At 39.1% G+C, this 17,499-nt stretch overlaps 1 protein-coding gene across 1 annotated transcript in view; it reads left to right on the top strand.

Moving 5' to 3' along the window:
* The window catches only part of LOC102221286 (synaptic vesicle membrane protein VAT-1 homolog), a 38,426-nt gene that overhangs the window by 13,512 nt on the left and 7,415 nt on the right, over positions 1 to 17,499 (top strand). Inside the window, exons 3-5 of the mRNA XM_005796678.2 lie at positions 7,989 to 8,159; positions 9,237 to 9,326; positions 12,154 to 12,395. Coding sequence (XP_005796735.1) covers positions 7,989 to 8,159; positions 9,237 to 9,326; positions 12,154 to 12,395 — 503 coding nt within the window. The remainder of the gene's footprint in view (positions 1 to 7,988; positions 8,160 to 9,236; positions 9,327 to 12,153; positions 12,396 to 17,499) is intronic.

Raw genomic sequence — 17,499 nt, 5'->3', positions numbered from 1 at the left:
ATTCTGAAGTATGGAAATCAAAGTAGTGCAGTTGTGGAAAAAATGTTTTATTTATTGATCAAATCAATTTATTGCTCAACCCTAGATGTAAGTAATCTAGAATTTTCAGTTTTTCTGGAGGATAAAGATCATATGATCTAGAATCCCATTTCTTTCACTCACGCTCAATGACTCACCATAGCAACAGTAGGCAGGTAAACACCAGCTACATGCTTATTGGAGTTTTCTATACGATATTGGGACTTTAGCTGGAACCATTAGCTCTTTGACCTTGAGAGTAAAAATGAACTTTTTTAGAAACCAAGGGTGAGTTTGTATCAAATGCCTTTTCTTTGATAAGTATGGTAGTGGATCTGTGATGCTGCGGGCCTGTTTCTCTTTCAGCTGAACTTTGTTAGATTAGAGTGAATGACAACATGAACTCTTTAAAGTACCTGGACATTAACATTTCAAAACTGCAGACAGAAAATGTGTAATTGATGTGTCTTTGAACAAGAGTAAAAGTGTAAAAATGAAAAATGAATAAATTAGGGCTAAATAAATCTAACAAATGGACTCAATGGGCAGGGGGTGCTGTGGTGGCGCAGGGGGTTAGCACGCCCCACATTAGACCCGCGGATGTCATGGGTTCGACTCCCGGTCCTGACGACCTTTGCCGCATGTCCAGACGCAGCTCCTGTCGTGTGTGTGTTAATCTGTGTATAAAAATTCTTGCTGTAACTGCGAAATAATTTCCCTGCTGGGATGAATAAAGTAATTTTTCTTCTTCTTCTTCAAAGGTTGGATTTCGCTTAAATTTTTCAGTGGGAGATTATCCTTCTGATACAAAATATTTTTATGCTTCTTTAGAGGTACCATATCTTCAGCACTGTACATGCTGTGAATTTGCTTTAAATGCATCCATCATACAGCCATATACATCAAATTAAGGTAAAGTGGGTATGACAGGTGGCTGGATGTCTTGGCTCTGCTAAATGAGAATTGCAGCCTGGTGTGGATATTCATGGCTGTTGTCAACCCTGCAGGCAGTGCCTCCGGCGTATCTGTCTTCCGTGCGTGGCTGACTGCAGATGTGTTGGAAAAATGACAAGTCAAAGATGTTTTTAGGGTTGAATGATTCAAAGTTCTGTTTTGTTTCCTGTTGGGAACTAAATTTTCCTCCCTGGAGTCTTTGATGTGTTATTATTTTCATTTATTATTCAGTCTCATGTTGCTTGAGCATCAGCTCATTTGTACTTACTAGTTTCCTCTTAACCTGTGACAAAAGTGTCTGAGAATTATTTCCTTACCCCAGTTTAACGAATGTTAATCCACTCTGACCACTGAGCAGGAGTCTGGGCTGTGTGGTTGAACCGTCTCCGCGTTCCCTGGGCCTGCCATCGCCGGCGGCAGATCAGCTGCGCTGATAGTGGAAGGAAACCAGGGCAACCTCCAACCCAGCCCTCCAATCACATTTCTCCTTTGCGCTTTCAGTGCCGCAGTTTTTGACAATTGACCCCGTCTACCCCCGCCCTACCCGCCACCACATAATCACAGGTGGATGCGAAGCCTTTGTTAGGACACCTGTTTGTGTGCAGCAGCTTTTGCAGCAGGGTTGAAGACGGGGGAGGAGTTTGTGCATGTTTATTTCTGCATGCAAGTCTGTAATATTAGTTTTCTGTAGCTCATGGTTTTATTTGTCATATGATATGAGAATGCTGAAGGAGGAAATTACAAGGCTTCACTCACCCAGTCACTAAAAATGAACTTCCTCTATGAAAATCACCTTCAGAGAGAGAGAGCACACTGAACTGCATTTCAAGCCCACACTCCCGCACGCATCCAAGAAAAACAACAGGGTTACATAATGCGGTGTAATACCTCAAAAGTACACGTTCACAAACACCCAACTGTAGCTCCTCTCTTTATGCTAGCACTAGTATCTGAACAGTGTTAAATCTTTTCCATCTGCAGTAAAACGGTCATTTATTTGTTTGTCCGTGTTCTAATGTTCCCACTGGGAGTTTGGCTAAAAAGAGATGCTCTGCTCCATGTTTTTATTTCATTCTTTCTGCAAGCCACCACCACAACCTAATGATAGGTTAGAAAAGATACAAGTCTGGGAGGAAATGTGCAAATATGTTGAATAAATATGCTAAAAAGAAAAAAAATGGAGTGCTGTGATGAGGAGCCAGCCATCTTCTGGTGCTGACAGTAACAATATGACAACACCTGACATCACAGCCGGCCTTCATACACATTGCCACGACTGTGATCATCACATTTCTTCAGGAAATAAGTACAAGAATATCATTTTTCTTGTTTGATTGACAGATTTTAGCACATTCTGTCCATTCCACCCTCCCTCTTTCCGATGAACCACTGGGTGTGGAGCAATAATAGTGGCCTCAGTCTCAATCTGGATTCCTTCTGTGTTTTTTGAGGAAAAAGCCAATTCGCTCCTAACAGCCATGTTGTGGAGCACAATTTGTGCCAAAATGCAAGAACGTAAGGATTGTGGGGGAAGACAAAACCCCTCTGTGCTCCGTTTAGGTGGAGGATGTTTGGGTCATTCTTGTTTTCGAGTGTAAACACTTAAATTGAATCTTGAGGAAAACAACTGCAAATAGCAGCAAGTATTGGTTTAGGTTGCTTTTTCTTCTTCGTTGCTAGTTTTAAGCCATAATCTCCGAAGAGAAATGGTTCGACTCCAAGTACATGCTGGGAATAATGTAAATCGGGGAAAAACAAGTAAATGCAGAAACTGAAGGCTAATATTTTAATCCTTGCATATTTGTGAAGATTAGCAGATACCAGCAGCTAACTGGGAAGGAAGCTTATCTTGCCTTTGCGATGTGTGTATGTATGGATGTGCGTGACTGATTGGAGGTGAGGGGACTGAGAGGTTCTTGGCACAGTTCTGCAGTCTTATGATTGGACACATGGGAGTTTGTTCCCATGGGATTCAGAAACGGGTACAATCTGACTAAAAACAGTCACAAAATAATGTACAGTTTCTCATACAGCTTATTCACATCACATTACAACAACGGGCTTTAATGTGTGTGTGTGGGATTTTATGGACAAAACGTTGTGCTTATTTTGGAAGTGGAAGGATAATGACATGTTTTAACCCTCCTGTTACGTTGTGGGTCAAATTGACCCGTTTTAAAGTTTAAATTTTTTTTTTAAATAGTTGGAAGTATTTTTTTTACATGAAACTTTTTCTATTTGTCTTAATAGGTGCACTCTACATATAAATTGAAAACGTATTTATTTTACACATTTGTAACCCCTCCTGCATCTACTTTTTACATAGATACTGTTCGGGTCAATTGGGCAGTCAAGTTGAAGGGTAAAAACTATCAAAAAATGTCCAATTCTATATGTTTCCTTGCAGCTATGAATCATATTTCACCACACACACAAACACACCCCAACACACACAAGCCCACTTTCTCTCTATTGTCTTTACTTCTCTAGGAAACTGCGAAAAAGCAGGTGTTCATGCAACTTTTGACGGGAACATTTTCTGTTCCCGTGGGCAAACTCCACCCACACACACTGAGTGGACACTCAGCAGAAGTGGAGGAAAACATAAATACTCTCTGCATGACTAATTTATCTTGATTTTAATCAGCAGGTCAATTTGACCCTGAACAGTATGTGTGTCTCAAGTTCAATTATAAAGATCACCCACTGAAAAAAAAACATCAAAATGTAATATAAAAAAAATTATATTTTTATAATAAAATATAAATTTTATTATATTTATGTAATATAATATAATAAAATAGTTGTTGATATAGTTGATAGTTGTGTGGTCATCCACACAACTTGGGTCACATGATCAGAGGGAAACATGGCCTGTGGGTTTAACTAGAAGATTTGATCTCCGTCAAGAACAATTTCAAGGAAATTATTGTTTTTTTTTGTTTGTAGGTTTTTTTCAGTCTACTCCACAAATTTCTCTTTCATGAAAGAGTGGCAAAAAGGAGCCATTTGTAAATCAATGTGGTTTGCTTAGAGTTTGCCACAAACTGTGTTGTTGATGAGATTAAGAATTAACTTTTTTACCTCTAGTCAAAATGCCATATATGGAGAAAAACTAGCTCTGCGTCTCACCTTAAACGCAGCGTCCATAAAAGTGAAATGTGGCAGTGGTCGCATCATACTGTGTGCTGGCTTTTCTTCAGCAGTATTTTGGTCATTTTTGCTGGGAAGATGGAAGAACATGGAGCTAAAAACAGAGTAATGCTGGGAAAAATAACTATTGGTGTGAAAAGATCTGAGGCTGAAGCAGAGGTTCGCTTTCCAGGATGAAATTCAGCCAGAGATACACCAGTAAATCCCCACTGTCCTCCATGTTTGTTTGTGTCTCTGCTCCACCAAATCATGTTCAAAAGATTTCATTACTTCCTGTTAATCACCCATTTTTAAGTTTGGAGGATATGTTTAGGATTTAGAACCGCTGGTCTCTATCAGATCATATACTTGTGTTGTAAACGGTCCAGTCAAAGTCCAGACCTAAATCCTTTAAACTTCTCTTCACTGATACTTTCCCTCAAATTTCACTGAGAAGAATTGATTGTCAAAAACTTTAGTTTCTCAATGTAGGAAAATATTGTATAAAATATTGACCCCTTGGTGTTGAATCAAACATATGCTTTACTTTTCACATTTTCATTCATGATCAAATTTCTATATAATTACCTTCGACTTTACAATAATGTGCAACTTTGTATTTGTCACAGAGTAATCCAATGAAATGCATATGATTCTTTTGAAAGGCACTGCAGCAAATTCTCCTTTTTTGTACAAAAGAACGTGATTTCTGTATTTATTTTTGATACATTTCTCTGCAAAGCTGCAGTGAACGGAAATCACAAAGCTTATGACAGTTACTATAGTTAAATATTTCAATGTGAGCATATTAGATTCTGTTGGACGCCTTATACCTGTCCATGAGAGATGTTACTGACAGCTTTCTCTGTCTTCTCTTTTAAATTACACAAAGTTCTCCTCATATTTGTATATTTGTGTTTTATAATCATTAGAAATACTGTGCCTTTTCAGGCGACTTCTCAAGACAAATGCTCAGCTGTAGCTGTCAAAAACGAACTGCTGACAATCTCGCGATTGTTGCGCTTGCATGCCCGAAGGAAGAGCAGTCAATAAGACAAAATGGTTCCCTTTGCTCTGTCATTGCTGGCAATTTGGCTGAGGTTACCTTGGCAACACAAACTCGGTTTTCTCACTGAGAGCGAGGAGAGACGGTTGCTGTTACAACACGGCCACGACAGCGCTCGCATCCAAGAGCAACAGCCTTGAGTTTTGTTTTCTCTTCAGCTATATTAACACCATCAACAGGCGTGATTATAGTAATGCAGCCGGCTTGTTCATCTCACGGGAACCCGTTGACCCGCACTACCAGAGAACGGCTTTATCTTGAACGTATATCCAAATAATATCAGTAAATCTCAGTACTTTTATTCCTTCTGAAGAGACTGCTGTTTGCTTTTGGGTTTTTATGCAGCCATGCTGCCACAGAGAAAAGCTGCCTGGGTTTGGTTGAAGAAGTTGTGCTATCAGACAGGTTCACTGGCTCAGAAACATTTATGTTCAGATGAAGGGACAAGAGGTGCACCAGCATCATCCAGTGCACAACATTCTCTCCTGAAAGCTGACATGCATGCCTAAAATAAGCACAATATTCTTCACTCAGAATACACACACTCAAAGTGAAAATCTTCATTTTCTTGGTGTGCATATTTCTCGCCACGTTTAATTTTCTCAACCGTCCATCTAATCCCAGTTAAAGTAAATGTTATTGAATGCAGCTGTTGCTCTGTGCTTCTTTATTCTCTCTGGTATCAGATAAGATGTGCTCTTTCCTGGTCAGGCATGAGTGACCTTTATGGATGCCTTGCAGCCCCGGCCCCTCCAGTCAGCTTTCATTTCAAACAAGCCACTTGCTTATCGGTAACCTATTACTTCTCGCAACGGTTCCTTCTGCAAACACCGGCTACGGCATTCAAACACAGCAAAGAAAAATGCAAAGAGTCCAAACCTCTACTTGTATTTAAAGTCTTGGACAGTGTGGAAGATTTTTGTTTCCCCTTACAGCTACTTTTGTGTTTTTCTGGTACTTTAGTTTGTCTTGAGAATGCAAACTGCAAAATTGGATTTACCACAGGGTGACAGACGCTACTTTCTCCAGAGTTGTATATATTTGTCTTTTGTGTGGGTGTTTACTTTCCCCAGGCCAGCTGGGTTAATGTAATTGTGTTTAATATGCCTCATACATACCCCTGAGCGAAAACACATCCACTCTGTTATTGACTTGGTTGTTTGTCACAATAAATAATGCAAATCAAATTTACCTGGCCCCGAAAATATGCGTTGAATGGAAATTCTTGTTGAGCTCCATTTTGTGGAGGATTTTGCTCAAAATAGTTTAAGAGACACAAAGGTTCGTATCTTAATCAGGTTTGTCTTGGTCTTCTAAATTGTTGTAAAAATTATTTCTTTTGAAGCATGATTTTTTATTGATTCAATAATTGCACTCATATAGAAGATGAGACCTCTTTTTCTTAGGAATCATTGTTAATGAAACAATCAAAATTGAAAGTGAATAGCTTACTTAAGCTTACAATAGATACAATCTTACTAATTACAATCAATTAATATCTCATCTCTTCTGATTAACTAAAACCAAAGAAAATAAGATGGTTAAACTCCTATTCTACAGTTCGTCCATTTCCAGCTTTCAGGTACTTTATGTATTGAGGAAGAATAAATCAAGACAAAAAGAAAGCGGATTTAAAACCTAAAATCAGAAAGACAAAATAATGTTTTGGAGCTACTGTCTTAATCTGCCAGGTTTCAGTTTAAAACTGCCAGCAACAGTAGAGTGAAAGCTGCTTTACTTTTGGCCGGAGCTGTGTGTTGTTCATCTCTCTTTCCAGAAGCATCTTGGTTTCCTTATATGCACTTTTTCTCAGCCATGAATAAAATCTCTTTGGAAACAAACAGCTGTGTTACCAGTTCAAGGTTGAACAAAACAGCCGTATGTGTTTCTTCATCCTTGGATTTTGGCCTCCACACTTTCTAACTGGAACTAGATAACATATTTTGCAAAAGTTAAGATTTAAAGACTTGTCTGAGATGTGTAGAACTCGCATATATGAGGGGGGGAAAAAAACATTTATCGCAATCAGATTTTGTAACAGTTGATCAGGTCTAGTTAATGGGTCCAGTCCGGGTGACCTGTGACAAACACTTTCTTTCTGGTTTGGTCTAGTACCATCTTTGAGGATGCAACTCCTCCTTGGAGCTCCTCCAGACTAGCTTGCAGCAATTAGCAAACACTTGGTAGAAGTAGCTCGCATAATGAGCTCATTATGCGAGCTACTTCTCAGTCCAACACTGGTAAAACATTGTTAAAGGGTTAATAGAGGGGTGACGTTGTGATGACTTCCTGATGGAGGAGTGTCAGAAACTTTAAAGAGACAGAGGCCCAATTTCAAGGAGTTAAATTATGAAATCATAGTTTGATATATATACCATTTTTATCTACTTAAGATAACATAGTTACTTGATTGTACTATAAAACACCGCTATGTGCTGGGAAAATGAATAATGCTGTTGTCTTCACACACAACAGCCTCTTTAGGGAGAGGATACACAAGGGACTGATCACCCAATTAGAAAGGAGTTTTGGTGTAGCTACTGTGACCAGTCGACTGGGGGAGAAAACATGGTATTACCAAAATTGGACTTTCTTTAATGCATCTGAGAGACAACTTGTGCAGCTCTGTGGTGTGGTGGTTTTCATAAATATAAATGTTAATAACAAGAACAGAAAGAGGAAACCATTTTGAATAAGCCTCTCTGACGACTAAACTCTAAAATCCAGCAGGGCAAGGAGAGTCTGTGGAGACGAAAGGACAAAACCAACAGATGCATTTCCCTGTATTAAGCGATGATTTATTTTCCCCTCTTTTCAGGTGGCGTTGGCATTGCAGCCACTCAGCTGTGCAAGACTGTGAAAGATGTGACCGTGTTCGGCACCGCGTCAGCAAGCAAACATGAGGCCATCAGTCAGGGTGGGGTCACGCATGCCATCGACTATCGCACCAAGGACTATGTGGAGGAAGTTCGCAAGATCAGTCCAAAAGGTGAGCGAGAGCTCAGCATCCGCCAAGATTGAATGTTCTAAATTTGGATTTTTTTTGGAGGACACAGGAGAATGCAATTGAAAAAAACAAAACCTCTGTTGCTAGCATTACGCATTTTGATATTGGATATTTCAAGATTTTTGCTTCATACACTAGATTTGGTGAGATGACACATTGCTGTGCCATTTTCTTTCTCAGTTTCTCACAGTTGGCTGTCAGAGTGGCAGCAAATAGGGAGTCAGTTTCCCACCTAACAAAATTTTTGTCTCCAAACACTGACGCTGTCCGCTCCAAACATAGCGAGAAAAGTTATATGTAGCTGGAACTGCTTCTAGAAAAGTAACCAAAATCCTGGCTCCTTTATTAGCTAAATGAAACAAAGTCCGGGTCATGCTGCTCCTGTTTCAAATATAATTTAGTTTCCCAGAAAGCTCATCTCATTGGCACCTCTCCAACCTGTCTCTGTTGATTTTTGAGTGAAGCAGACATCGGAGACAGATAGGTTGAAAGCAGGAGCTGACACTTTACACAGAATGTATCTAATTAGAAGCCTGAATCAATGTGCTCACCACCAATCCTTCCATCTTTGACTCTCTGTCAATTCATGTGTGCTCCAGTCAAGGCAGAGTCATGCTGCGAGCTCCTGCAATCAATAGGACCGGGGTTTAGCAGAGCAAGGAGGGGTAGCCCAATTTAAGGAGTTCCCTGTGGCACAAAGGAACATCATTAAGGCAGAACCTACATGGCTGGACATTAATAAGCCACAGAGAAACCTCCATTGTCTGGTTTTACCATCTGTGCAGATTGTTATGCTGAAATGATAGCAACAGGGAGACATCTCATCTCTCTTGTCAGACAAGAGACATGAATGGAAAAAGCAATCGTAAAGGAAGGTTCTGTTACGTTCCTCCTGTCCTCCTTTATGGGTTTGAGTAAACATGGAGCAGCTTGGCTACACTCGCTACTCCTATTGAACTTTGACATGCAGAGGGGGAGCCTGCCAGAGGAGATTTGGCGGACTGCTCTTGCTAAATTCACACCATAGATAACTTCCACCGTTTTCCTCCTGTGCCTCAGGGCTGGACATCATCCTCGACCCACTCGGAGGATCAGACACCCACAAGGCCTACAATCTGCTGAAGCCTATGGGAAAGCTCATCACCTATGGTAAGTTGGCAATAATAAATCCAGTAGCAAGATAATCAGTGTTGCAAAAATACAACATAGCTTGACGTAAAGTGTTGCTCTTCATGTTTTGCTGGTGCCAAATCTCAAACATGGATTGATTCAGTTATTAACCAGACTTTTCTGTATAATCAATCAAACTTACTGTTTAATTTGCTATGCAAATAGTTATTTTTTAAATCAAATTAACCTCTGCCTTCCCCGTTTCTGTGCAAACATGCTTTTGATGACATCACAACCAATCAGCACACAGATCTGACCATTTATATTTTCCTTGTCATTTTTTTCCTCTTTGCTTCAAAGTTTTTAATCAGATAACCCATTCAAATGTGTTAACTTGTATTTGGAATCGCTGCAGCACAATGTTTTAGCCTCGTATCAGAACTCTGCATGGATTTCTGAAAAAATTGGCAACAATCAAATATGTGACAGACGGAGGGCCGGGTTTCATTCTCAAAAATCACTAATTACTTTTTTTCCCCCAATATATACAGTTTCGTAAAAAGGTTTGCAGATTTATTCTGTTGGGAGGGGGAAGGCTGAAAATTTAAATGCCTCCTAAATCTAACAACTATTTCTACCACCCTTGGTCTAATTGAGCCCATTCTTTTAAAATGTACCCATATTGGACAGATTTCAAGCTCGGCTGGCCTGCAGAAGGTCATAACACAGTGTGTCCAAACAGTTTTAACGTCGGACTTTTATTTGACAACTCCAGAGGCCTTCAGTTCTTTCTGGTTTTTAGGTTTGTTTGTTTTGGCCATTCAGGTGCGTTGGGTGTCCCGCCGCGTCATCCAACTGTTTTCACGCTTAAGGGCACAAACCAATTTGTACCACTTAATGTCCAGAAGATAATTGTTGCAGCTTGTTGTTGTTTCAAAGGTGACTCAAGACAGCATCATTTGTTTTTGGTTCTTGTAGATAAACCCACGGCTTCTAAAACAATAAGGTTGCAACTTGAATGCTAAAATCTGTCAAAAGTCACTCATTCACCAGAGTTTTTCTTGTGCCTCTTGTGATGTCATCACAAAAAACACATCCATTTTATTTTTATTTTGTTAAAAATCTTTGAATTTTGAAACATGCAGCAGTAGAAATCCATACTGCATTACCTTTTATTTTGTTTTTATTCTCAGTGTACATGTGTTAATAAAAAATATGCATCACTAGGGAGTATCTTTAAATCTACCAAGGTTAATTTTTCCCGGTTTTGAGCTAATCTGTTTTTTAAATTTCGGATTCAATAAAAATCCGATACCTAAAATGAAAGTTGGTTGTAACCTGCAGACTTTCTCTTGTCTTTGAGGAGAAGTGTCTGCAAACAGGGCATTCCTTCTTGGAACACATCAGCTACATATTCACATTATCAAACCGAATTCTTTACATTCTTATCCCTTTGGACTATAGCTAGAATTCATCCTGAAGAATCCACACTATTACATTTTTTGACTTTTATGTAGCAACTGCATAAAGAACAATTAGTTGCTGCTTTTTTCAAAAAATTAAAAAAAAAAACATTCTCCCGGGATCTTTCAGGCTGGCTGTGAATAAATAGAATAGTTGTGGGTTTCACACTTGCCGCAGAGTAAAAGCTGCTTTCTAGTGGGCGGATTGGCCTCTCTGTGGAGGCCCATGTCCTCAGTGAGCTGTGTGTCATCCGTGGGAAGCCCTTTTACGCTCCCTCTGTTACAATGCAAATCCGAATGCATGCATGGAGTGGGCGGAGTCGGCATCCATGGAGAACAGGGCCTCGCCTTTTTTTGCGTGTTGCTCAGAAAGCCCCTACCCAGCATGGTGCCCTCCAACCTCAACCATTCAGCCTCTCCGGTCCCTCTGCGCCGGGCTGCTTCTCCTCCAGCTTATCAGAAGTAGGCACGGTGGAACAATGGGGTGTTCTATCTGCATGAAACCTGGAATGTGTGTGAATACGGCGGGCCGGGTCCCTTGGTTCTCTCAGAGCACGCTTTGTCCATGCCACCCTCACCCCCACCCTTTTCCTCCAATCCAAGGAACGCAAAGATTGAGAGTAGAGAGACCGTTAAGTGAACCCGTAAGGAGGGGGACTGGAGGAGGATGTGATGGCAGTGGCTGCTAAAGAGGGTTTTGAGGGTGGGAGAATAGGCAAGAGACGGAGGTGAAACAAAGAACAGCTCTCATTGCTTAAGTGAGATGTGACATTTCAACATCACCCCTTTTGATTTTTTTAAAGAGGCACTATTATGTCGAATCGACTTTTTTAAGCTTTACTTGATGTTATGATGTTATTCTCTCATCAAAGATATGTCAAAAATAGGATTTCTTATGTTTGAGATGTTTAATTTCCCATGGCAACTATTCAACTGTGCCAAACGCTTGGTGGGACCAAGCCCCACCATCAAGGACAAAGCTCCTCCTTGGGGCTGCAAGGAGGAGCTCCACTCAGCTCCTTCAGACTAGTCGGCCACAGTTAGCAAACACCTGGTAGAACTACGCAACTTCTGAGCTCATTGTATGAACTACTTCTTAGTGTAAATCTGGTAAAAAAAAAAAAAAAGGCAAACAGCTGAAGGATGTTGTGATGACTTTCTGAAGGAGAAGTGTCAGAGCAAGAGTTTCTTAAAGAAATATATCCCCAATTTCAAGGAGTTAAATTAAGAAGTATATAACAACATAGTTACTTGGTTGTGCTATAAAATTATTCTAAAACGCAAAAACGCATAATACTGCCCCATTGAACATAATATTACTACCAAATACTAAAACACAATATATAAAGTTAATGGAGTCAAGTTTTACATTGTGTCCGTTCTTCGATCTTTGTCCCCTTCAGGTGCGGCCAACATGTTGGCGGGTCAGAGGAAGAACCTGATCGCCGTGGCTAAGAACTGGTACCACCAGTTCTCCATCCACACGCTCAGCCTTATTCAAGGCAACAAGTCGGTGTGTGGATTTCACCTGGGCTACCTGGACGGGGAGATGGAGCTCATCACCCAGGCCATGAACACCATCCTGGATCTGTACAAGCAGGGCAAAGTCAAACCACGCATCGACTCCACCTGGCATCTTGAGCAGGTTGTTGATTTTTGCTATTTGCATCTCTATTTTTCACACCACTAATACATTGACTCAGAGTTAATGTTTATAATGGGCATTCCAAAGACAAATTTTAAAAAAAAACTAGAATATTTTCTGGAATTACACTATAATGTTTTTCACAAAAACATAAAAATATTCAAGAATTTTAAATGTGTGAAAATTAGCCGTCAGAACGGTAAAGTGCTGTAAGAAAGAGTTTTGAGGAAATAGAAAAATCAGCTACGAAGTTAAATTCAAATCAGTTCAATACAATTTATTTATACAGTGTTATTTTGCAACAAAAAAAGTAAATTAAATCATACAGGCTGAGTTCCTGCTTTCTAATTTGATCCTATTTATCAAACAATGCAGTCTGGGTCAGTTTAATGTTTAAATTGGTTAAAAAAAAGTTTTCCATCCAAGGGAGCCCATCAGATTGCCCCGAGTCGCTTTTAGATAGCCAAAGGAGAAAGTGTTGAGCTCAAATTGATCGATTTCAGGTTATTTTCTCATTCAGTTGGTTCTACATTCACATTAGAGAATTCAGCTTGTTTTCACAGTGAAAACAAGCCTGAAACATCTGCAACCTGCTGGCATCTGACGATTGAGCAGAAGGATGAAAGCTCTCAGTGATTTGTTGATTCTACAGATCTGACAGTGAACAGGGGAGTGTGGCTTGTGAAATTGATTTATTGTGAGTAATCTCAGTTTTTTCAAGATTTAGCAAGGAGAGCAGGGTGGATTTTCATGCAAGGTCAAGTTGCTTCAGATAATTTTCATACACTTAATAAATAAAATTATGATTTGACAACCTTTTGTATTCACTCAGGTTTTCTTTGGCCAATAATAAAAGTAGGGAGAAATCTCTAAAGGGCCAGCTACTGTTTTTTTTTTTTGCTTTTTTTTTTACAGCGCTGTATATCAAGGTTTTAAGATGTTATGGTTTTACAACTACAAACATTTTTTGCCATACCATTTCTACTGTTTAAAGTTATTTTAATCTCTAAAATAGTGCAAAAAATATCATTTTTATGTTTCAGTACCTCTGGATTTGGAACTGTATGAGTGAGGTCTTCTATTTTTGACAAATAAGAAAAAAAATTTTGCAAACAGGTTTGTCTTCAATATTTGCAGATTAAATAATTATGAAAACCACAATATGTCTAAACTAAGAAAACCTTCTTTTTTTTTAGTTTTTCAAGATAATTTTAATGCTAATTTAGCTGTCAGTTGACGTTTAGCTCACATTAACCTACACAGATTTAGTGTTGTAAGAAGCTTCCTACTTGCTATTTTGAAGAAAACTTGATTAAGCCGAGCTAAAACTATAATTTAGGTCTTTTCTTAATTTTTACAACATTATTTTTGGATCCGTAGCCATTATTTTTTATTTGTCTAATTTGTGCTCAGAAGTGCATTTCCGTAAAGAAATCTGGATCTGGATGTTAATCTGATTGAATCCATCCCTCCTCTTCTTGCTCTGATTGATCTAATGTGACTTGACTTCAGTCACTTCTGAATTACATTCATTTTTACATTGTGGAAGCGCTCTAAAGACACATTAATGCCAGGTAGATTTTGCGTCTTTGTGTGCTTGTTGGTAGGATCTGCAGCAGCAGCTGGGCGTGGCCCTGAGGCTCACACTCAGAGACAGAAAGTTGTCCACAAGACACTCAGTGTCTCGTGCAGCATAAGTCACTGGGGCCGACAGGCTCTGATTGTTGCAGACAAATTAACAGTGCTAATAGATATGAATAGAGAAGGAGAATGGATAAAAAAAGGGAGCGTCATAAGGACATCTTCTGTTGTCAAAACCGGAGCTGGTCAGTATTTTGGTTGGCCAGAGAGAAACACCCGCTGTCTTTCTCCGCCATCTGACGCTCTTTCTCTGCCTCTCCATCTGTCTGCTCTTTATATCTGATTCTTCTTTTTTTTGCCATGCTTAGGTTATTGACTCCCTCTCTGTCTCTCTCACTATCTGGCTTTATTCTCTGCTTTCTCCCTGTTCACTGTGTATCTTTTTTTCCCCTCTTTCTCTCCTGTTGCTATGGTGACATCCTTTAGTCAGCGTATGCGTCTATCTAAGGGAGGGGCTCTGATGTGTGGAAGAAAAAAAAAGACATGATGTGGAGATAGAGAGAAGAGATAAAGGTGGATGTCATGTCTTTTGGTGTAAAGTTTACAGGTTTATGTCTGCTGACACCAATACTCTGGCGCGAGGTGTCACAAAGACAAAAAGCTGCCGGGGAGGGAGCAGCGGATGAATTGTCTTAACCCGGGTGTAAATGCCACACCCTGACCTCATTCATCACAACCCTTCCCCCTTGTCTGTACTTGATTTACGAGAGAAATCTGTAAACCACAAAACGTTTAGACATTAGCATGACAGTCTCCTCCTACAGATCCATAAGCTGCAATGCTCTGAAAAAGTATTTTCATATTTCTTCCATTTTTGACTTTCTTTTTGTCAATTTTCAAATTCCGATTTCATTAATTAATAGATGTTCAGTGTGGAAAAAAGTTACTGCCATTCCATGTTCAATCATAAATTAAAAGATTAACCACTTTTATTTTGGTTTGACCTGTCTGACTTGAATAATCAACATGAAGTAGGCTATAAAAGTTAAAAGGGCAAAACATCATGATCCAATCTTAATACATTAGACCGATAACAAACTCACTGACCTGGAAAGAGTTATAAAGCCATTTCTAAGAGGTTCCATTAACTATCAGAAAGGAATCCAAAACGACATTAAAAGCACTGTAGACCTCAGTTAAAGTTATCATAACTTTAACTGAGGTCTACAGTAACACAACACAGCAACACAAAGAAACTAAAATGGTATTCATCGTACAGATCCAAGGTAAAAGGGGAAAAAAGACCTATGTCATCTACTTGCTCCAAAATCCACAAGGTTTTTTGAAAATATTCAGTTGATTCATTTGCAAAAGTGGAACTTTTTGGAAAGTGAGAGTCATCAAATCTTGTTAGGTTTGTAATATGTGGCTTAAAATTAACACAGCTCGCAAAAAGAACATCAAACAAACAGCTAGACATGGTGGTGGCTGTATCATGAACTGGCGCTGCTTTGCTGGTGCTGCTGTAGTTGTTGGAGCCATTAATTTTGCTCTTCAGCAGGAATCTCTCAAGGAGAATGTCTTGCCTTAAGATCAAATGCTTTGCAGCCAGCTTTTGGAGTGGCCTAGTCAAAGTCTGGACTTGACTCCAGTTGAGACATTTTGTCGTGACCTTACACAGGCTATTCATGGTCAAAAATCTCCAGTCTGGGCAAAAATTCCTCCAGAGTGATGTAAAAAAAGAGACTCTGTTAGTAATCGATTGATAGCAGAATTTGCAAACAGTTATTAGGCTTAAGGTGCAATTACTTTTTCAAATAGAGTTGTCCTGGGCATCTATTTTTCTAAAGTTGCATTTTGCTTTCATACAGTTTTAATTTGTCTGATGCAAAATTTTGTTTGACTCCAAACTTTGCAACTTGGGGGGGGAAATGCTAAATCTGTAAGGAGGCAACAAGAGTTTTATTGCTCCGATCTTTTGCACAGATAATCATTTTTGCTAAATATCTTAGAGCTGAAAAACACCTATTTTAATAAATAAAGTTATTTTATATTGCTTAGCCTAGTTATTAAAGATGATCATTTTTCATTCATTTAAATTATATTAAAAATGTCTGAAAGTTTCTAATGTAACTTCCATAAACGTGCATAAACTGAGATTATGAAAGGGTTTGATTCACTAAAGATGTTAACCAGAATACACCTGCTAATAAAGAGCAATGACTTTTCATATCTTGTAAATAATGTTGGTGCAGGGATTTATTTTAGTTTGCAACAATTCAATGCCTTCATTTGAGTCCAATCAACATTGAACTGTTTACTAAAAGGCAGTCGTTAATCTTTATTCTGACAGGCTCTGTAACATAACTGCTTCATCTTTGCATTAATCAATCAATCACAAATTTTATTTGTATAGCACATTTCAGCAGCAAGGCATTTCAAAGTGCTTCACATCATACGAAACACAGAAACACAATGCAACATAGAATCAACAATCAAAACACAACATTAAGTCAGGTTCCATCAATAAATTTGTAATTGATTACGTTTCAAATACAATCCTAAACAGGTGGGTTTTTAAGAAGGAATTCGTCTTATGGTGGTTTTTGTTCGGATGATTTCTGTATGAATGTCAAATCAGTACACAATTACAGCTATTTGTTTCCAAAGGCTTGCACCAGTTGACGAGTCCCAGCGACAAGCAGGGCAGTACACCAAGTAATTTCTGGTAACTGTGTTGCAGTATGAAATCCTGGGGCCTTTCCCCCCCATGCACTGTGATAAAAGTTCCTCCAGCAATAAATGATGTGCAGCAGTTGTTCATAGATGGGACAAGTATTTGGAAAACAACTCAAGTTGTTGTAAAAATGTCCTCGTATTTACTTTATAGTCTGCTGTGTAGTGATTCAGCCATTTCAAGCTGTTCTAATATTTCTAAACCTGGATCTTTCATTTAGAATGTAACCTAGCAGAAACGTCCCACGTGTGACAGAACAGTGCCTTGCTAAAGGGCCTTTTTAACTACTTCACTTTATCACCTTGCTACTACAAGCTTTATTATATTTTATGGAAGATAATGAAACAGTCTGGCATACATTTCTATCCAGCAACCCTCAATCAAAACTTAATGGAGCCACTTCTTACTGGAATTACCTCTACAAGTCTTTTGCTGGATATCTCTACCAGATTTTGACATGAAGAGAATTCATTTATTTCCCACTTAGATTTGAAAAACAGCTAAAGCTCAGTCAGATTAGAAGAAAAGCATCTGTGAACATCAACTTTCAAGTCTTGCCTCCAGCTCTCAGTTGGATTCCGATCTGGACTTTAGCTTGGCTAGGTTGTTCTTAAACATGAATATGGTTTGATGGAAACCATTAGATTATAGTTTTGTTTGTATATTTAGAATTGTCCTGCAGGAAAGTGAACAATTCAAGTGTTTTTTTTAAGTTTCCAACAGGTTTTCTTCTGAATTTAGCTATATGCATCCTCCCATTAACTAGTTTGCTTCTCTGTACCTGCA

This window comes from Xiphophorus maculatus, chromosome 16, assembly GCF_002775205.1.
Source record: "Xiphophorus maculatus strain JP 163 A chromosome 16, X_maculatus-5.0-male, whole genome shotgun sequence".
NCBI lineage: Eukaryota > Metazoa > Chordata > Actinopteri > Cyprinodontiformes > Poeciliidae > Xiphophorus > Xiphophorus maculatus.
This window is presented reverse-complemented; position numbering and strand designations above follow the sequence as displayed.